At 42.1% G+C, this 22,432-nt stretch overlaps 1 protein-coding gene across 3 annotated transcripts in view; it reads left to right on the top strand.

Annotated features, from left to right (window-relative positions):
* The window catches only part of C2H1orf21 (chromosome 2 C1orf21 homolog), a 247,367-nt gene that overhangs the window by 202,875 nt on the left and 22,060 nt on the right, over positions 1–22,432 (top strand). The window contains exons 5-6 of one of the 3 annotated variants that reach the window (XM_067728900.1): positions 1,306–1,366; positions 21,286–22,088. In XM_067728900.1, coding sequence (XP_067585001.1) covers positions 1,306–1,366; positions 21,286–21,324 — 100 coding nt within the window. In that variant the 3' untranslated portion in view covers positions 21,325–22,088. Of the gene's footprint in view, positions 1–1,305; positions 1,367–12,916; positions 20,832–21,285; positions 22,089–22,432 lie in introns of those variants that run through there. The other 2 variants (XM_067728902.1, XM_067728901.1) reach the window with 2 other exon arrangements.

A 22,432-nucleotide genomic window follows, 5' to 3' on the forward strand; every position in this document is an offset into this window, starting at 1 on the left:
AGGCGGACTCTCAACCACCGCACCACCAGTGAAGCCCTTAGTATTCATACTTTATAAACTAAATGAGAAACAATCCAATTATCCCATCCTAAATCTTGAAGAAAGACAGTAAAGCCAGCCCAGCATGCTTTTCCATCTCCTCCCCTCACTCAACAATCATCAACTTGTCCATCAGAAGGGGTTTAAGAATCAAGTTGTTACCTAGGGACTGTTTCTCACAGTGCGATGTGTACCCTCTTAGGTAAGAACTATTATTAATGCCACTGTGTTGATAGTTTCCACGTGAGAGGAGGGCATCCCTGTTTACCTAGGCGGGAGTCAGTCGATAGGGGGTAATTTACTTCATCAGAGTGAAAGTTCTGTCTCTGTCCCTATGGAAGAGATTTAGGGCTTCTCTCTGAAAGGAGCGCATGAAGAACAGCAGAGTAAGCCTCACGCTGTCTGGTTACACCATCTCTAAGACAACACACAGGTAAGGAGGATCTCCGTGGTGGGCGTTTGCTCCACCTGGCAGGGTCTGCTGCACCTCCAGGGATAACAGTTTATCTGAAAGAGCTCAGTTAGTGCATCGGGATTTGAGAATACATAAGTCACCCTTCCATTCAAGACCCTTTCCCTCCTGTCCGTGAATCCTCTCTGCTCTCCTTACCTTCTTAGTTTTGTCCTCACCAACCACGTCCATCTCATTAAGTATGCCGTTAAATAGCAAAGAACAGGTAAACACACAGGGCGGGGGCTACTCAGACTTGCCTCCTCACTTACTCTCACGTTCCAGTGGATTTCAGTTCCAAAGAGGTGCATTTGCTGTCACCAGGACAGGAGATATTCAGGTCAGGTCCTCGGCTCATTTGCTGCCAGCCCACACCTATACAGTCAGCGGAATACCATGCTGATGCTGACAGCCTGTGTAAAATACACATTTTAATATAATAACTAGGATATATTTTCTTGTTATGGTTACACACAGGGTTGAAATATGCCATGTACTGCTTGCCTGTGCTTTTTGTTTTAAGTACAAGACAAAAATTGGGCACACACCTCCGAGTAACACCACTATAAATAACGTGTACGTTGAAAGGAAATTGCGTTCCTTAAATCATAGGAACTGATAGACTGTTATGAAACAATGTTTGCAGGGTTACTGTAATGACATTTATCCTTAGTGTGACTTCAGAGTACTTCCGTGGAAAAGTCTGCAAGAAATAAATGACTGCCCCGAAGTTTAGGGACTCGGCATTTTTCATCTGAGGGAGCTAGGTTTAAGAAAACACTGAAATACGCACTTACCTACTCTCTGTTTTTCAGCATGCACATCTCTGAAAGCCAGCAAGAATTCTTCAGAATGCTGGATGAAAAAATTGAAAAGGTAAGAAGTAAAATTACATGTTTCAAGGGAAATATTGCCTCATGAGTTAGAGTAACAGTATTCTGGTTTCTGTTACAAAGCTTTTCTTACAAGGGGATGGTTAGAGTTAAAACAAACGTCCACACATCACAGCGTGGCTAGGAGAATATTTAATGTATAACAGAGCTTCCCAGGATCCTGGGCTACCGCTGATCTTTCATTAAAGCGTGGAAAGTCAGGTAGAGACTGGTAAGAGCCTTTGCCTAGAAACAGAGCGTTGCTATCTATCACTGTGTATTGTCTGCACCTGGTGCCCTGCTCGGACCTCAGACTGCAAGCAGGGAGGTCCTTAGTACCTGTCTACTACATACCCAATGTTGCTCTGAGTTATTGACAAATGTTGCAACCATGTTGCAATCAATACCTTACCTCAGGGAAGTGGCCATGAGACCGGTAATATTTGCATTTTACAGATAAGGAAATTGAGGCTCATGCTTGAGTAACTTACCCAGGTTTGCAAGGCTAATAGCGGTCATGTTGGAATTCCAGCCCACGTCTGTCTGACTCCAAAGCAGAGTCTCCAGGTTGCTTCTCTAAAAGTGTGTGGTTTTTACAGTGACAGTAAGACACAAAGTTGATTCATGTGGAAATTTAACCCATACTTATGATCTCAGAGTGCCATATGAGAATTAACTGAATGAAGGGTTCAATATGGTAATCATTAAAGGCTTACGTGCTTAGAGAATTTAAATTTATCACTGCAGGGAGTGAATTTTAAATACTAAAGTTATACATCTGAGAATTATAATTTGAAAACCTTATTCTGAAGAAGAGTTAAATTCTAAATTCAGAACATATCACGACTATGGTTAAGGCATCACGGGCCAATTTTACCTTTGAAATTTTTCCACTTTAATTTTTACTTCTTTTTTTACTTTTTGTGGCCCTTGAGCATTTCTTCATGAAGTCCTAGGTTATGTGTATATCGGTCAATGGAAGATAGTGAAGGAGGTCTTAAATTCATCCGTACTTCAGTAACAGACTCCTCTCTGAGGTGGACCTCTCCTGAAAGAATCATTATATAATCTTCTAATGCACCATTAAAAGACCAGCATCTGTTACCAATGTGAAAAATAGAAATGGGTAACGAACTAAAGTAATAGTTTAATCTATAGTGTTCCTTGGCTATGCTTACATTCTCATTTGAGTATATATATATATTTTTTACTTTTAGTGAAATTTTAGCTTATGCATGACTTTTTAGATTGAAAACATCATCTTAGGAATAATTACCAGGTTTCACATATTGGTTCAAAAGCTGTTCAACTTGCCAGTAACATTTTGTTTTCAGTAAAGAGAAGCATAAAAAGCAATATTTTGTTCCTACTGTAATGGTGAATATCTTTTCTTTCTCTGGATTATTTCTCCTCCACTAGCTTTTTGGCAATAAAAATATTTGCTTAGTAGTCAGACGTAGTCTGTAAAAATTGAGACCTGAATTGTAAGTTATCTTTTTAAACAACATTTACAGACCCTGACAAGGTGTTTTAAGTGATCTAATCTCTTTCTGGTGTGTTTCCATAATTGAAATTCTACATCTTGTTACTCAAAACTGAAATTCATTGTTCCCATCTGAAATTCTACTTCCCTTATTACTTTGCATCCAGGATGTAGACAGTGATGTGTTTAGCACAACAAAAGCAAAGTTTATAACTTGATCATTTATTGGATGAAACTTTCCTTGGACAAAGGAGCATTTGTAGATTCAGGATACAGTGTTCCCACTATATATTGAATACATTTATATTCAAAAATTAGCTGTTATATAATCTGTGATACGTGCCCAGTTACAGATTTCTAAGGGAATTTTGTATCTTCTCTGAACCAAACTTTCCTATCTCTGCTCTTACCTAAAGTTCATCCTTCTGAATTTTGTGAATATGCTATCCTATGTATCATCTAAACATTAAGCCTCCCCAAATTAAAATGTTCCTTTTTAATATATGTGTTCAGCTTAATATAGTCTTCACCATAGTTTATATAATCAAAATTGGAAGTTGGATTCTTATGAATCATTTTCCTGACTTTTTACCATTGCTAAATATTTCTTTGGTCCAACTAATATTTAGACAACCATAAATGCAATTCACATCTATTCTTTAGGTTATATAGGATTGATTTAAAAAAAAACTAAACTCAGAGCTTCATGCTGCAAATTGGAGTCATTCTGAGAGGCCTTGAGTTTTGAGATATAATCTTTCTCAGAAATGTCCAGGAATTCCTCTTTTCTTCCTTAAGTTGGCAAGAAGCAAAATTGAGTGAATCTGTAGAGATTTAAACCTGCCGTTCCTTGATTCATCCTTTGTATTTATTGAATGTCTACGGGGCATAGTTTGATTTACCTTTCAACTCTCCTCTCCATACTAAGAGAAATCTCTGTTCTGTCTCTCTCAAGATATATGCAAACGTACCATTAGTATAAGGAAACAAGGACTGCTAGGTGGTTTAATACTTACAGTGAAACTTAATGTGGACTACTCTAAATCAAAAATGATCATGGTGCTGAGCTGCAGTGTACTTTTGCACCACAGCTGGGCAAGCAGTTTTCTAAGAAGTTACTGGTGTCAAAGAAAAGCAAGTAGCAAAAATGCATTAACAAAGTATTTAGCACTTTCGATGCTAAATTATTTAGCATCGTTTAATTATTTAGCATACCAGGCATTATGCTGTGACTCGGGATAGAAAAACAGATAGGAAGTAAGGGATACAGAATAAGTAGGAAAGAGTCCCTTGACTTGAGGAGCTCAGTTTTAAATGCAGATTTCTTTGAAAAGGTAATTATTTTACCAATGGAGGCGTCCTTCTTCCATCACCCCTTACACCATTATCACCGTGAGTCAGATCCTCCTGTATTGAACGTAGGTGTTTCAGGGGTCAAGTGCTGAAACTTGAGGTCCGTGAACCAGGCAGTTGGGACATCCTTGGACACTTGACACCGTTTCACTATGCTGGCGTGAAGAAAGCCAGGACACTGAGCTGCATCTGGAGATGACCACGAGAGAGATTTTTGTCAGGAGAGCAGTGAGAGTTCAAAAGAGCATCGTAAGCTCTGATCAACTTTTGCTTTTCCTTTTGGAGAGTAAAAAAATGCTGTGAAACAATGGGAGCACCTCATTTATCTTTACCTCATTCTTTTTCACTTGGATACCTAACCATTATTCCATTACAATCTATAGTTGTTGTCCCTGACAATTCACAGGCTCCTGAACTTTATGTGAAGTGGTGACATTTGCCTAATTTTACAGCTTAAAGAAAATGACAGTTTACTGCAGAGCAAGGTAATGATTTTAAACTCTCGTCTTTCACTATATTTAGAGGAGAAAGAAGAGATCTAGATGATTAAAACTTGGCCCTGTGGAGGAGTTTCTGAATATCATACCAAAGACAGATCACATCAGATTTTAAGATATGCTTTCTACGGTATATTTGTGTACTTGTAAGAAGCAGAAAAAGTAAATGCATTTTTTAAGTATCTGCATTAATACTGTCTTTCCCAGGCAAACGCAGGGATTTATATTTTGCTTTAGGAAGATGTAAGAACAGCTGACAACTGAGAAGTCTTTTGCTCTCTCAGAGAGAGCCCTGAATGTTAAAGAATGTCTCAGTGCAATGCCAGTTGCATCTGGTTAGTTTTCCTCGTGAAAAGCATCTTAAGCTCTGTTGGGTCATGGGCATTTTTTTGGAATGTTGTAAAAGTTAGAAAGACTCTCCCTATAAAAATGCACATGATATCATATACACAAAATTCTTAAGTAAAATTTTAGAGTTTTTTAACTGTCTGGAGCCTGTCCTCGGGCCCCAGGCAAAGAACCCGTGCATTTCACTTACGGGCTTTGCTCAGATCCAGGGCCCAACTATACCCATGAGCACCCACGAGTCTCGTCAGGGTCTGATCTTATCCATATGTATCTCTGACTGTAAAGAAAATTAGGAAACTAAGCACAGATAACTCCAAGAAAACCCATTCTCCTTCCTTTCATCGCTCCCTTCTCCTCTTTGAGAATAGCTCATAGTACTTCACCCCCCGAGGGTGAGCTATCAGCGTGCCACCATGACTCGCATATTCCTGTACGATTTTGAGACTCCGCCTCTGCTGACTGGAATTATTCAATGTGACCTTTTGAGGAAATGTCTTAGAAAGAGCAGCGGATGGATTTAAAATCAGCTGATTTTAATATGTTTATCTATAGACCTTTACATCTGTTGAAAAATCATTTACACTTAGAAAATGTTTGGGTTCCTGAAGTGGCCTGATTTCCTTGGCCCCAGAACTAACCTAGTTGGTGAGAAACATGGTAAGTCTGCATTTATAAATTTATTTCAAGGGCTCCTTTTCTTAATATTATGTCAGATCAGTCTGAACTACGGTATGAATCAGTGTGTCAGAGATCCGAAGGTGTTTGCTTTTCATCTGGTAAAGAGAGTGACTTGTGTGTAATTATGAGCCGTGATTTTTGGTTCTATATATAAACTCTTCCTGAAGTAGACTGTTTAACTGCAGAGCTGCTATAGAATCGAATATAATATTTGGCACCTGCAGTTGATGATAGGTTTTACTTTCTGGTGGTGCGTTTAAAGGTCTCCTCAGTGCCGCTAGTGATGAGAAACATGGGACTGTTGTATCAGATCCTGAAGAATGTCACCTGGCCTGCTCCATGTGTACGGAGGAAGTCATAGCATGTCCCTCCCACTAGCTTGTCAATTTCCGTAACAACCAGGGCCTTCAGCACTGGCAGAGAGATGCTCTTGCTGACACATGTGTTTTGGAACTGGGCTGGGCTGCCGTTATTCCATTAAACAGCTCCTTGCTCCATGGGAAACACAGCAGGGCCTTAGTTTTGCTAATAATCAAACCCTGCCTTGTGTCTCCTTCCCCATCATCCCCCTGCCTTGCCTGCTCTCTCTCCTGTACGTACCTTTCCTCATTCGCTGGTCAAAGTAAAGCTGTAATTACAAGGGTAAGGCTGTGACCCAGCCCTGTTTTGTTTCTCTCCCTACCGCATAGCTTTATGCAGGTGACTTCTTAATAGTTACTATGATAACATTGGTGCAGGAGCCACTGGCGAAGTGCGTGCACACCATGGACTTTGAGGATCCTAGCGTTCCCCAGCATTCCATGTAGCTACTAGTCATAGGTCACGCAGCCAAGGAAAATAAAGGAGGCAGCAAACCTAGAAGAATGCAACACACCCAGTCTCTTCTCACTTTCTTTTTTCTGGAGGGCTTGATTTTCAGAGAATTCTTGAGGTTCTATCAGCCTGGTGCCTTAGGGAGTAGCAAAGGAGAAGAGTCCAGGTTCCAGAACAGTGGAGTACATGAATACAAATAAAAACCATGCCATTTTTATGAATGCAGTGAGGCCGACAGTGCTCTGAACTCAACAGCAACCTGGGGCACAATCGGTGAATGGTGTCATTTTGCCATGGGTGTAGTACTTGGGCAAAAGAAGGTGGCCCAAGGTACCACTCAGAGCAGAGAGACAGTGATGCTGGCTTGTGTCGTTTTTTTGTCTTGTTCCCATTCGGTTTCTCCTTCCCTTCCTCTTCCTGGGCTATCTGTTTCCCCTCCTCCCCATGGCCTTTCCACTCTTCGCGCTTAGCATCCAGGGGCATTGTTTTAGCCCTACAGAGGGCCCTTGGGGACAGAGGGTACCAGCCTCTGTCACTGCTAATTTATTATTTAAGAATCTCTAAAAGAACTCAAAGCATTACACAGACGGTTCCCTAAGGATAAAAATTGGGTCTCTTTGTTTGCCTAGAACCTAGCACAGGGCCTGGGACAGAACAGAGGCTTAATAAATTTGTTGAAGGAGTGAATAGGGCACATGAGACCACTGGGCTTAGCAGAAGCAGAAGCACACGAAGGAAGGAGATGTGATGGGGCAGACTCCTGTAGCAAAGGGCTCAGCGTGATAGGAGGGGCTCTTAACAGTTAGGAGCCCCATGGCAGGTATGTAGTAGGTACAGTGCCAAGAAACAGAACTGAGAAAAGTCAAGAAAAGAGGCAGCACGGAGCAAGTGAAAGAGCCTGTGCTTCAAACCCCAGGCAAATCCGAAGACCCACTCCAGTAGTAGCTGTGTGACCTCAGGTTAATTGTTTAACCTTTCTGATCCTCAGTTTCCTCACCAAAATTTTGGATAGTAACACTAACTTGTCTGGGAAATTAAAGAAAATTCATGTAGAGTCTGTAGCAGAGTGTTTGATATGTTGTATGTGCTCTGTGATTGGTAGCTTTTATTTTGGTTGAAGTTGCCTGTATCCACATCATAAAGGCCATTTGTAGAGGAAGGATTTGGGGGAGGTGGTGACTGAAACTGAACATGCAGAACTTATCAGATTGAACCTTGCTTGAGCAAGTGCCTTCCTGTGGTATAGATGTCTCCTTGTAGAGAGAGAATTAGAACAGGATATTTTCCGGTGTACTGGCCCACCTCCCTCCTGTGTGGTATAAACATGTTAAGGAATTAGATTCGTGTGAACATTTATAGAGCCATTAAATAACCTGTACCAGCTTTTGAGCTGATGACAGAATGAGTCCATGAGTCAGTGGCCCGGGTACAGCTGAATCCCTATCTGTATTTTTGCTGTTTGGAGGGTTCATTCTTTTTTAATTCTTGTGGGTTGCTTAAAACCTGCTTTTGCAAATATTCATTAATACTAGTCTTAAAATGTTTATAACAACAACAAAAAGTTAGGAAAGGGGATCCCTAACAAGATCATTAAAGCAGTAAGATTAACTTCTTTGATTCATTTAACAAGCTTATCTGGAATGTGTTCTCTGGACGCAGAAATGAGCCAGGGCCATGGAGCTGCACCATGAGGAATTAGGAAATTGGGTCCTTGCCTTTAGGGAGCTTCTAATCTAGCAGCATAAAGTTTTCAGTTGGGAGGAACTTCAGAGAGTATCTTATCTGATTTACCCGCAACTTTCCAAACTCCCACTAAACAGAACCCTCTGTAGCAAAGAATGAGGCATGCCCCTTTATATCAATTGGGAAGGAATTATAAAACATATTATGTTTTGTACATTTCTTGAAATGTTTATTCCGATATATCTTGTTATTTGTGGGATACTTATTCCTCTCTTTGAAATTCTGTGGAGAATTCCTAGAGAAAGCATTGTTGGGGTAGACACTTCTAGATTGCCCTCATTTTAATCCCATTTTTCTAAATAGAGTCAAAAGAGGAGTACCAAATACTTTAAACTCATATTATCGAAATTGGTTGTTGGAGGTTTGGAGATGTTTAATCATATTCTGCCTCCCTTCTGGGTTCTTAACAAATTTAAAATAGACACAGAGAGTCAGGTGAGTATCATGGGTCAGTATCTATCTTATTAATAAGTCTCATAATTCCCAAACGCAGAGCTTCTAGTAAACTAAGTTTGGAATATATTTGCAATACTTAAAACATGAAAAGGATCTGTAGCCAGCATATATAAGGAAGTACTATTAATGCTAACCAATAAAAACCATCAATTAAAGTTATGAGTCTGTATCCTTGAAATTCTCTTACGTGTGTGCAATAAAGTTCACTGAAGCATACATACTGTGCTCAGTCGCAAAAAAAATTTTTAAAACCTGGAAGCAGTTTAAGCACCTAGCGCTAAAGGAATGAATAAATAAAATCCTTTATAGACCCACAGTACAGTATCATGCAGCAGTTAAAAGAAATGACCCAGGCGCATATATATATATATATATATATATCTCCACAATTATAGATCTCAAATCATATTATTAAATGAATAGAGGAATAGAGCAGAATGATAAAAAATTGTATGACACCATACAAATTAAAAAACCATACACTGTTTTTAGATGGACATTCAACAAATATTTATTAAACACCAGTTATACATACACGTGTGCGTGCACACATTACTATAGTACGTTTTTATATGATATATTTATAAATGGCATGTATTTATATCTGTTTTATACGTAAACATTCATATAGAAGATGTATAGTTTATTTGGTATATTACGAATATTATACAGTTATTAAAGTATCAAAATGATCATACCAAACCCATGATCATTGTTGTACCTGGGGATGGGGGAAGGGGAATGGGACTGGGTTTCATTTCTTTTCATTTCTTCAGGGAGAGAGTGGCAGCTAGAAGCAATGTTACAAAATGTTACTAGTTCTTATGCCTGTGATTGAAATGCAGTGCTTGTTACATTCATTATACTTTTCTGTATCTTTTAAATTTCTCAAAATTCAGAGAAGTCTATGGAAAGAGGAATATGTGTATGACAAAATGTCAGGTGGAAAACAAGCAGATTACACAGTGGTCACTGGCGTTGCTCACACCTTCCACTGCATCCACATATGTACAGTTTGGTGGAAGAAAACCTTCAGGAGGAACTAATACACGGGCACCAAGGCATGCTCTAAGTCACCTGAAGTTCTTCTGGGTTTTTGTTGTTGTTGTTGTTGTTTTGATTGATTGATTGATTGATTGATGGCTGCATTGGGTCTTCGTTGCTGGCTTTCTCTAGCTGTGGTGAGCGGGGGCTACTCTTCCTTGCGGTGCATGGGCTTCTCATTGCGGTGGCTTCTCTTGTTGTGAAGCACAGGCTCTAGGTGCGCAGACTTCAGTAGTTGTGGCACGCAGGCTTCAGTAGTTGTGGCTCGTGGGCTCTAGAGCGCAGGCGCAGTAGTTGTGGCACCTGGGCTTAGTTAATCCGCAGCACGGGGATCTTCCTGGACCAGGGCTCGAACCCGTGTCCCCTGCATTGGCAGGCGGATTCTTAACCACTGCACTACCAGGGAAGCCCAGTGCTCCTGTTTTAATTTCATTTGAAACTGCTCCCATTTCCAAGGGCTCTGATAGTCATGGCCGCAGATGGAGTTAACCTCTATTCATTGCTGTTCTTATTGGCCAGTTGATCAAATGTGTGACAAGCCTTAATATAATCAGAGCTTCATAACTTATTAGGCTAAACAGTCCCCACAAATTCAGTTAGTTCTGTTTGCCCAGCTTCTCATATGTCCTCTGGGCCTCCCCCAGTTGTTATCCTCCCAAAGTGTTAATTCCCAGGAAATGTATTAGATTCATCAGGCCAATGGAAACCTCAGGATCCATCATGAAATCCCATGGACCCTGCTTTTCTTCCTCTTTTTAGGGTGCAGCCTGCCCACCTTAGCCATGTCCTGGAAGAGGAAGGAAGCCAAACGGACATGTTCTCCCCAACCATGGGCCCAGGACACCCACTCCTCACTGCTCTCTGGGCCTTTTCTCCCTCATATCTAGCTAGTTCACTCTTCTGTGCCTTCTGCGGGCAGGGACATCCCATCAGTAGCTGCAGTCCTCTCCCTGGCCAAATGCATGTGCTTGCTATTCTGAAAGCAAAGAAGAAGGAAAGGGAAGGTGAGCGCTGTGGTCCAGCAAACAGTGTTGCTCCTCTGTGTAGGCAGGAGGGAAAGGAACCAACTTGTCACATTCTCCCCTGTCTGGTAGGCTAGCCCATGGAGCATTAAGACGGGCAAACCCAGCATTCTCTACTCTCTCCACCTGTGACTGGGTGAGTCAGTCACCATCCATAAGGCCTCAGGGGGGTGGGAGGAGAGGGGATAAGGAGAGCCTGCTGGGTTCTCTAATCCAGCAAGAACGCTGATTCTCATCTGACTGACTGTTCTCAGTTAAAAACTATAAGGAAAGGAGGTGTGTTCTTAGTCTCCCCAAACCTCCAGCCATGTTCAAAATAAATTCTAGGGTATAAGCAATTAGTTCAGAACAAAGAGCTCTAAAGAGTTTGTCTGGAAGGCACATCTTTGTCAAGAGGCATATGGATAGAAATCCCAGGCCTGCTAAAGCCATTGTCCTGAAGGAAGTGAGTCTTAGAGGAGACCCATGAAGCTTCATGTCCTAGAGGAAGTGAATCCTAGGGGAGACCCATGAGGCTCCAGTCCACCAAGTGGGTTCTCCTGGCTTAGGGGTGAGGGGTGGTATTTAAATCTTAACTCTTATACCTGAGAATAGACTAATTTAAGACATCTCTTTGAATTAAGTCCATCAAATGACCTGGAAATCTTCTGCAAAGAATTACGCAAAATTTTATGGTGTATCTCTTTATCATTATAAGGAATCGGGTATAACAGGGAAATTTTTTTATAAGGTAATATCAAGTAAAAAAAATAAAATTAAAAAATTTGTTGTCTATCATAGGATTGAAACTGTATAAAAGTGACATACATACGGACAGAGATTTAAATGAAACTTGAAAACTTTCTAATTTATTAGCAAGACAGGGTTGTAAGAAAACTTTTTAATTTAATTTTGATTTTGATCGATGGTTTTTTGGTTTATAAGAACAATTTTATAAAACAATCTTTTGGAGAAGAACCCTGGCCCCATCTTGAGAGAAATGTCTCTCAAGGTGGAATTTATCTCTGCTGTGTGAGCTCTTAGGAAGAGGGCCCGAACCCGTGACAAAGTTAGCCTCTGAACCTACAGATGGTAATTGTATTTTCTGTGACAAAAGTGGGCAGAATACAGCCCATGGGCCAAATCTAGCCTGCCAGACAAGAATAGTTTTTATGTGTTTAAATGGTTGGGGGAAATAAAAGGCCAAATAATATTTTCTGACATGTGAAAAATCATGTGAAATTCCAACTTAAGGGTCCACAAATATAGTTTTGTTGGAACACAGCCATACTCGTTCTTTTACTTTTCTCTGTGGCTGCCTTCATGCTTATAGCTAGAGCTGAGTTGCAACAGAGACCCTTTAGAATGCAAAGCCTAAATTATTTACTCTTTGGTCCTTCACAGAGAAAGTCACCAACCCTGCTCTAGGACATCGGTTCAATATGGCCCAGAGACATGGGCATCCTGCATTCTGTATCCCTGCTTTTTTTTTTTTCTTTTCTTTTTTTGGTCTTGCCATGTGGTGGCTTGTGAGATCTTAGTTCCCCGACCAGGGATCAAACCTGTGCCCTCTACACTGGAAGCACAGAGTCTTAACCACTGGACCGCCAAGGAAGTCCCATCCCTGCTTTTCCCTGTCCTCACTCCCGCTCGCCTCCTCGTGGGGAAAGGAGCATCATCGAAGTCATCTGAGTGCCAACATCAGGCAAAGCAGGACCTTGAGAAATAGGTCCCTTGAAGCTTCTAAAATATCCTTCTTAGAAGGATAGAATCAGTAGAATGAGGATTTGGGTATAATAAACACTTCATGGGAGTTGTAAAGCTGTTTAGTCAATACATTCTCTCTTGGAAATGAGAAGGCCAGTATACTAGCGTTCTTGTCACTGTGGTTGTTATCGTGGTGATCATTCCTCTACATGGTCAACAAAACAGTCAGAGGCTCTCATACCCCTACTGGTCATTACGAACGATTCCTTTTTCCAACTGAAATGATAACGCACAAGTCTAATTAGAATAAAGCTCATTAGAAACAGGCTTGGCCATTAATGCCTTGATTGATTTTTCTAATGAAATAAGCCAGGGGAGGAGACTTGAACAGCACTGCTAATTATTTTTGCTTTTCTTCGGCATTGCCTCAGAACTTGTTATAAATTGTTGTTGTGCTGTTATGAAAATGCTGCTGAAACACTCCCTGACCGAAGAGGCTCTGACACTTGCAGCCCCGAGGAAGCAGTGGAGGGCGCCTGACTCCTGGCCCACAGCCCTACAGGAGGAGGATTCAACAGCAGCCCCTGGGGGGTGTCCTTCATTTCACTTTTCCACCCTCTTCCCGCCTCCTCCTCGTCATCTTTGTTCTGGATTCTGGCTGGTGGTTCACAGATGCTCAAGCTGTGGAATGCAGCTCTCGTGCCCCTGTATTCCTGGTTCAACAGAGTTTAAATGTTCAGGCTCCCATAGAAACTTAGATCCGAGGTTGCCGCTGGATGGTGATACATGCAGGAAAAGTTTTGGGGAAAAAGATGTTAGGTGGGCAGAGAAGCAAGACGGCCCATTAAGTGTCTGTACCAAATACTGTTGGGATAATTGTGTTTCATTAATCAAGATGTTCTTTGGTGCCCAGAAAGCCAGACTGCCCCACAGTGCAGGGTAGAAGGCTACCAAAGAGGCGCGACTAAGTCAAGAAACAGACTCACTAAGCCCACAGGAAGAGAGAGGAGGAAGATGAATCATGTAAAGGAAGCAGACAGGTGGTAGGAGAATTCAAATAATGCACAGGTCAGAAACCTTTGGAGCTTCCCAGTCATCCAGAGAGGTTCAGGAGAGGAGGGGGAAGTCTTCATTTGTCAGTTAGCCTGCTGTATGATGAGTATAACAGGGCACCCTTCCGGGCAGAAATAAGCCTTATTAAAGCACACTTCTATGGGCCACACAAGGATTCCATTGAGTGTCAAAAAGATGAAGAGGAGAGAGCAGTTCTCATGGGTTCCCTTACCCTGCTCCTCTCCACCCGGGTGCCCCTTCCCAATAAAGTCTTTTGCTTTATCAGCAAAAAAAAAAAAAAAAAAAAAAAAATACAAAGGGGAATAAGAGACATGTTCTGTTCTGCCCCCTGTAGTAAGGGAAGCAAACATTTTGGCTAAAATTACTTTTAATACGTGGTGGGATGGAAGGATGACTGAGGGGAAGAGACCAATTCTCCCTAGAGCTTTCACTTGAAATTATGATGTTGAACAAGATCGTAAGACTAAGTAACCACTAAGAGAAGTCTGGGGAGGAGGGAGTATGAGAGAAGAAAGCAATATATGTGGAAATGCAGGATGTACAAGAAGGATCTGCCAGTTTCGGACACAGTGGATGACCGATCCTGTTGTTTTGTTCGTCTTTTATATGTTTTAACCATTTTTTCTTTGGGATATTAGATGGTTTTTTTCCATGCCTAATAAAAATGCTGCAATGAAAATATTTGTACACTTCTAAGAATTTTATAAAGGTATAGTTTACATGCCATAAAATTTACTTATTTTATATGTACAATTCAATGATTTTTAGTAAATTTACCAAACTGCATGACTATCACCACATTCCAGTTTTAGAACATTTTCATCACATCAGTAAGATCCCTCCTGCCAGCATACAGCCAATCCCCTTTCCCATCTCCAGCCCCAGGGAATAAATGCATATATTTTTAAAAACATATATTTGGGAGTTTATCATTAATATTGATGTCTATGATTGCTATAAGAAGGGTATGAACGTTCTTATGACTCATAATACATATTACCACATTACTTTCCAAAGCAGCCCTACCACTTTACAAGGCTGCCAGCAGTGTATGAGAGCTGCGCTTCATTGTACACTCCCAAGAATTGGGTATCGCTATTTTTAAATAATATCTAATTGTCTTCATTTGGATTTTTTTATTACTGAAGCAGACCGTTTTTCTATTTGTGTGTTTGCTGATTTTATTTGTTCTAAATGAATTTCCACTCTGTGCCCTTCCCTCTTGTTGAAATCCTCTTACATTAACTTTTTTTATTGATATGAGCTTCTCATGTAACTTGTCACTTACACATTGTATGCTGCAGGTATTTTTCCCATTGAGGTTTGCCTTTTTATTTTGTTTTATTCTTTTTCTTTTGGTATGCAAAGTTTCATTTTTACATGATGAAATATGTTCATCTTTTTATTTTCTACGTGATCTTTTTTATGGCTTTGAGGCTAAGAGTTATTTCCTTCTCCAGAGCTTTGACAGAAGCTCAGTTTTATGGTCTGTTTTGTATTATTATTAAGATTTAGCACATCATTTCTCTTGGAATCTGTCATTTCTGGTGACCCTCTTTGTCAAATACTTAATTCTTACATATCTTAGGCCATATTACCAGGATATCTTATTCTGTACTGGTGATGTTTTTGACGGCTCCACTTTAAAAAGAACATGAGAAAAGTGACACACATGCAAGGGAGTAAGACCTAGGTGGAAACCTCATTATTCACAGGTAATGGACCGAAGGATGCTATCAGTCTGGGAAGACCTAGCCTCTGGTTACAAAGGCCCTGACCATGCCATTCTGTGGGAGTTACAGAGAGGCAGGGTTTGGGCTCAGCTGTGAACAATTTCATGAGTAGCTGGAAAAGTATCTGACATGTTCCAGTCGTAAAGAGAAGGCTCCCTGCCTATAATATGGTCAGTGGAGGTCTGTTCTACATTAGATGCAAGGTAGGGGAGGAAGACCTCTGGGTCCCCTTCCAACTCCAAAATCTCAGAACTCTCTAGATACTGTTCCTCCTTTCGTTTATTCAGCAAATATTTAGTGATCATCTAATATGTCGCCAGCACTAGTCTAAGTCCTAGGGATGCAGCAGTGCAGAAAACACTTTCAGCCCACTGGATGCATCTATTCAAGGGGGAAGACAGCCAATAAAGGAATAAAGCAATACGTTAATGATGTCAGATAATGATAAGTAATATAAATAAAAATGAAACAGAGTAAGAAGTGCTATTGTATATAAGGAGCTCAGGGAAGACAGTGAGGTGACATTTGAGCAGAGGTCTAGAAAATGTGAAGTGATGGATGGGGTGAGGGCTGCAGGCAGGAGGAGCCAGCCAGGAAGTTGGAGGAAGGACAAGCATCCAGGCCCTGAGGTGCCAGCTTGTTTGAGGGCCTGGATGTAGATGAGTAATCCAGTGGTGGCCCAATTTCTCACATAGTCAGTTTATTAACAGTTGGATCTGTTGACCTCATTTTTCAATATCATCATAAGAGCTATAATTTATTAAGTACCATGTGCCAAGCTTTGCCAAACACCTATGTGTATTACTCCTAAGTCTCCCAACAGCACTGCAAGTTAGGTCTTACTGTCCCCATTTTACAGATGGGGAAACTGGAGCTCACTGCTTCCTCTCTGGAACTTTCATCTTGTTCTAGTCTACTCCATTGGGGAAATACTCAGTTCACAGCTGACTCTTACATGCTTGAGGTGTATGTATTAGGCCAGATGCACACACATCTACAGAGAAGTACTAGAGACTCCTGTGATAAACTCACCCCTGAAACTGGACAGCCAGCCCTAGACTATTTGCCTGCGTAAACTTGAGGAGAAGAAGTACTGTAGGCACTTTGGAGGAATAATTCCTTTATTTGAAGTCACTCTTTGATCTGTTCCTCTTTAAACTAGCAGAATTAGGACAATGTCCTTTCCTTTGCTACACCTTAATATTGCTAATTCTAAGCCTAGACATTTCAACAAACAAAAAAATCCTGACCCTAGAACCTCAGAAATGTATGAGTTGACATAAACTTCCAGTTTCCAAGAAAATAATGCAGACAGTTGAAGAGGGCATGGAAACTCTACAGAGTAGGGCTGTGGTCAGGGAAACTGGTAGGCAAAAAGCTCCTTGAGATGTTTTGAGTCTACACCAAAACACCTCTGTGGTTCTTCATACGACCCTTCCTTGTCAGCGTCCTCGTGTGTTTCCATTCTTCCCACACGTGGGGTCTCGTGGGGACCTGGCTTTCTGTAGCTTTCAGTGTGTCCTTTGCACAAGGGTGGAATTGTGTCTAACAGTCCCTAATGCTGGCTGCATACAGTGTCTTTACAAAGACTTCCATTTTGTAGTCCCTTTAAGGGGAAAGGGCATGCTTTGGACTAAGAGAATTGCTGTGTAGCTCCCAAACCCAGCTCACTCCCACTTCCTGCCGTCTGACAGCTGCAGGTTTTAAGGTTCTCTTTTTAGCATCGTTCTTTAAAAATTTCAATGAGACGTGAAGTCATATTATAGAAACAAGCTCCCTATCTGGCCCAGTAGAGCCTGTGTGCAGGTGGGGCCCTTGTGATGCTGAGATGGGGCTGCTTCAGTACGTTTTCTTGGGTTCCCCTTAAAAATGACACTGGCCACATGGGAGCTCTTACTCTCCTTGTTTGTGATTTCCAAGTTTTCTGTTCGTAAAATAATTGCTTCTCAGAGCTGCTGACAGGTGATAACAAAAATAAAACTGATTTGAATTCAGTTATCAACTCACTACAGTCATAACAAAAGAGGCAAGGATTAGCCCTGTGTTCTGGGCTTCTCTGAGGTTTGCCCACAAGTAACAGGACGCAGGACTCCTACCTACTTTGCAGGGTTGGTGTGAATAACCAATGAAATAGTGTCTGCAAAGCAGCTGATGCAATTTTCCTTCTCCTTCTCATAGTAATTATAATAATTTCAGAGGAGCAAATGCTTGAGAAATGGAAGTTGCAGTTTGGGTTGACGCAGAGCGTTTACAAGAGATTTGCCCCTCAAAAGAGGGCACTTCCTATGGTGACAGTAAACTTGGAGGGTCTGTTTAACCCTATAACTCATTTACAGAGTTGGAGACACCGCTTTATCAGCGATTGCACCAGTTCATGTGTGTGTGTGTCTGTCTGTCACTGCATCCAAGTTCTTCCTTGTGGATAAGATGCCCTCTGAACCCCAACATTGGCCACCTAGGCCTTTGCTTTGATTGAGGCTTCTTAAGAAGGGAAGGGATTGAGGTGTCTGCCATAGAAGCTTTATTTGAGCACATGGGGTTCTGGCCCGTCTGGGGTGCAAGGCTGAGGTGGAAGGAAGGGCTCCCTGACACCTGGCAGAGTACAATTTGTGACGACAGTTCTCACCCGCCCAACCGCCGTAAAGAAGGTGGTCCTTATTCTCCTGCCAGGGCCTGGACAAACAGGGGGTTTAATAGCAGTAGTAGTAATAATAGCAGCAGCTAATATTTATTGACCACCTGCTAGAAACGGTATTTTTCCCATGTAATCCTGATCACAACCCTATGAAACAGAGACCATGATTCTCCCCAGGAAACCAAAGCCCGAAGATTTGCCCAGTGTCTCACAACAGTGTGTGTGTCCACATATACACTGGAGAAGTCCTCTCCTTTCCTAACGTAAACTCCATGAGCCCACCTTTCCCCTCCAGCCAGACGCTCAGAGGCCACTCGCAGGTCTACTGTCTGAGCCCCATGAGTTGCGGATACGTGGAGAGCATCATCTGATATATTTCTGATAGGTTTGGATGTGTCCTGTTGCCCACAATGGAGAATAAACTCCCAACGGTCAGGGTCCACGAGGGTCTCCTTTCTAGCTCTCCACCATGTGGCTCAGGGAGTGTCTCCTGGGTGGTCTGGGCCAAGGCAACAGCTGGCATCTGCTTGGACACTGTCACCAGGGAGGTGTCATTGGGGACACACTTCTCTTGTCAGGAAGATTGCTCACCCAGCTTCCCTACCCAGGAGACTTTTTTTTGCAGCAAGTAAAACAAGCCTGGAGATGACACCAGGCTCAAAAACTCTGCAAGGAGCAGGGATGAGAGTTGGCGATGTGATAGCAGAAGAAACCAAAATCTGCTAATTGGTGAATCATTCAAAGAGAACACGCAATCTGGGGCCGGTTAGCACGGGAATGGGCCACGCTCGTGTTTTTGCAGGCCCCGAAGACTTCTTGGTGTGGCAGCACTTTTTTATTTGTCAGACACACGTGTACACATGTGTACACACATACATGTATAAAATTATGTGCCAGGCCCGATTTAATCACTTTACTACTATTAACTCACTTAATCTTCAGCAACCACATGAAGTTGGTACTGTTGTTATCTTCGTTTTACAGATGGGGAAAGTGAGACACAGAGAGGTAACTTGATCAAAATCCCAGAGCTAGTGAGTCACAGAGCCAGGATGACTGCCCAGCCAGGTGGTACCGTCATGCATTAGAATGATGCTGAAATATTAGGAGAATGTGAGCTACTTCCAATATACAGATACTGTGACAAAGAAACATGTCATACATTTGAGAAATAGTTGTATGCGAAATTATTATTTTCTTTATGTTTTAGATACTTTTAGTAATAAGTCCCAGTTCTAAAGAAAATTTTATTTTTAAAGGAACTTTCCCCCCAGAATTGAAACATGTAGTGTGTATTTAAAAAGAAAGAAGTCGGGGCTGCCCTGGTGGCGCAGTGGTTGAGAGTCTGCCTGCCAATGCAGGGGACGTGGGTTCGTGCCCCGGTCCAGGAAGATCCCACATGCCACGGAGCAGTTGGGCCCGTGAGCCATGGCCGCTGAGCTTGCGCGTCCGGAGCCTGTGCTCCGCAACAGGAGAGGCCACAACAGTGAGAGGCCCGCGTACCGCAAAAAAAAAAAAAAAAAAAAATCACGAGGAAAAAAAAGAAAGAAGTCAGCCCCCTCCCCTTCCACTGCTGCTGAGCTAGCTGTTTTTGCTCCTGCCCATAGCCATGGTCAAGCCTACTCTCCACGTGTTTCTCCCGCCCTTGTCTAGGTTGTGGGGAGGCTTAGATGCCAAGCGCTTTAGACAGTCAGGACATGGCTCTGACTTCTGTTGGAAAGAAGATGTGGACTTTGATCACTCATGCAAAACCCTAAGGTATTAACATGGGATGTTTGCAGAGACCAACTCCAACTACCACCTATGCTGTCTAGTCAGAAAGTTAAAGATATGTGCATGGCATGCCAAAGATTGGATGTCGGGTAAAAGCTTTATGACTTCGGAAAACTTCTGGGCCTCTCTGGGCTTTGTTTTTCTCATCTGAGGAATGGGAGACACAACAGTACATAAGACATAGGGCTGTGGTGGCAGAATCAGCAATACTTGAAAAGTGCTAAGCACAGTACCCAACATGGAGAGAGCATTCGGCAAACTTGAGCATCGTGGGATGTTACCTGTTCACACTTGTGTGATCCAGGAGTAGAGGGCTCAGTCCAGTTGAGCCAGTATGATTGTCACTCCAGGAAATTTGAAACAACAAACAGACACAGAGACTGGAAGTCACTGGAACTAGAGCACATTAATAGCCACTCTCAGGAGGTAAGGTCCATGTTGTTCCCACATCTGTCCTTTCCAACCTTGGTTACTGAACCTTCACTTCTTTGGGATACCTTTGTATCTTTCCAATACATTCCTCTTTTTTTTTTTCTTTAAAAAAAAAAAAAAAAGAAAGTGGTCAAAGGATATAAATAGTATGAATACATGACTTTACACAAAGCCTTTATCTGTGACACAGGCAGGACAGGGACTTGTTTCCGTGCTCTCTGTGAGAGACTACAGACCAAGGAGCCATGTGCTTTGACCAAGACAGCCCGGTGATGTCAGACATGGAGCTTAAATCCCAGGCCTAACTGTGCCTTCATAGAGTATATAACCTGCTGGAGAGAGGATGAAATATGTTCAAAAGTAACGGCTGGATATAATTCTTAAGCCCTCAAGTAACCTGTTTTGTTAGGGGATGGATGCATTAAAAGCATTTTTGCCTTCCTTGTGCATCCCACACATACCAAACATAGTCCTAGATATGTTATACATGTTCAGTGAACCTTTGTTTTTTAATCCCTGTTTTAACTTAGAATGGATTAAGGGACTTCCCTGGTGGTCCAGTGGTTAAGACTCTGCACTTCCACTGCAGGGGGCGAGGGTTTGGTCCCTGGTCGGAGAACTAAGATCCCACATGCCACACAGTGTGGCCAAAAAAAAAAAAAAACCACCACATTAGGGTGGATTAAAACTAAGACATCCCTAGATTATGCCATCCTCCTCTGTAAAAGTGTAATAAGTTCTGGGCTTGGAGATATAGCTGTGGAATGTGAACAGCCCGAGCAGAAAGGGACTCCGTTCACTGTTCATTTTGGTTTCTCCTGTTCATGACAAATTGGTCTCCAGAATGGATACTCCATTTGGTAATGACTTGGTGAAAGGCTGAGTCTTTCCTGTGCCTAGTATAAGTTCTTACCAATACAAAATAAGGGCTTACTGGGGGCTTGGTAAAACTTCCATGCTATGAGGTATATACAGTTTATAAATCAGCCAGCACGTATTTATGACTTAACCTTCCTGGTGCTCAGTAGTCAATGACGGAGCCTGGCTCCTGTTGCAGGGAGACATATACTGAGAGAAAACCGATTGCAAGTAACTATCTCAAGCCTTGCTTTGGATTCTCAGTCACATCTTATTCTTTTCTTTTCCTCTCAAGGGTCGAGATTACTGTTCGGAAGAAGAAGATATCACATAGCACCAATTCTACCACTCAAACTGGGAGCTACTACTGTGTAAATAGGTTACACCCCACGTTGAAATCTTTGCAAAGGTCGGTTCTCTTCAGCGAACAGCACTATAGCAAAAGAAGATCGTTCCGTATCGTATGCCCCATTAAATTACAATGTTTCTTAATGAACTTGCAAAGGAATATTGCTAAAAACAAAACAAAAAAAAAACTGTTATCGAACTTTCTTTGTTGCTGCTAGTTAAAACTTGTTGCAACTTTTCACTTCTCTCAGTGTCCAGGTCTGCAGCAAAATTCTGCAATTTCACCTTAAAGATACTGTTGGTTTTACAGATGCTCTCCAACCTATTTTCTATAAGATAAGGTAGTGGTGAACTCAGATATCCAACTTCTGTCCTAGACCGGTTCCGCTTCTAAGACAAGCGCCTCCTTCCCTCTCTCCTCCTTCCCTGCCTTCCCCTGAGCAGTCCAAAGCCTTGCTTCTCACTGGCAGTGTCGCGCTTTGGAGAGGGGACGGTTGCTATGGCAAAAGCCTTGTTTCTCTGTGAAGAAGAAGTAGAGACGCTGTTGTCGATTAAAAGCATGTTGTGACATGGCTCCTGGAAGTGACATAGGAGCGAACGGCAGGTGGTTTCATTTCCTGGGTCTCTTAATCAAAGATCAAGCTTGCAGCGTCAGTTTTGCTCCGATGCAGACGGAAGTGTGATCACAATCATTTTGAATCCCTCTTGCCTACTTTTTTTTCTAAGAAAATAAACATTTTACTGTTTTTATGTTTCCTTGTCTTCTCCCATTCATCCAGCTCAGTGTTTTATGATGATCCTGGGTGCGGAAGACGAGCCCTCCTTAGCAATGACTCCTCAGTGGCTCCCTACCGTCCCATTTATAACCCACCAAGCATTCGCAGTGCTGACAGTGGTCAGAGGAGGTGAGGGGACGTCCCACGGCTTTTAGGAGGGCCTGAAACCACCCTGTTAGCTTTCATCCTGTTAGCCAATAAACCACCCTACTTCCCTTCAAAATGGCACGTGGGCCTTGCCACTTCCTTTCTCTTACTTGCAGCACTGGATGGTGTGGTGAAAAGCGTTTGCCGACTAGAAAACATAGTACGTGGACA

Source organism: Pseudorca crassidens, chromosome 2 (genome assembly GCF_039906515.1).
Source record: "Pseudorca crassidens isolate mPseCra1 chromosome 2, mPseCra1.hap1, whole genome shotgun sequence".
Classification (NCBI taxonomy): domain Eukaryota; kingdom Metazoa; phylum Chordata; class Mammalia; order Artiodactyla; family Delphinidae; genus Pseudorca; species Pseudorca crassidens.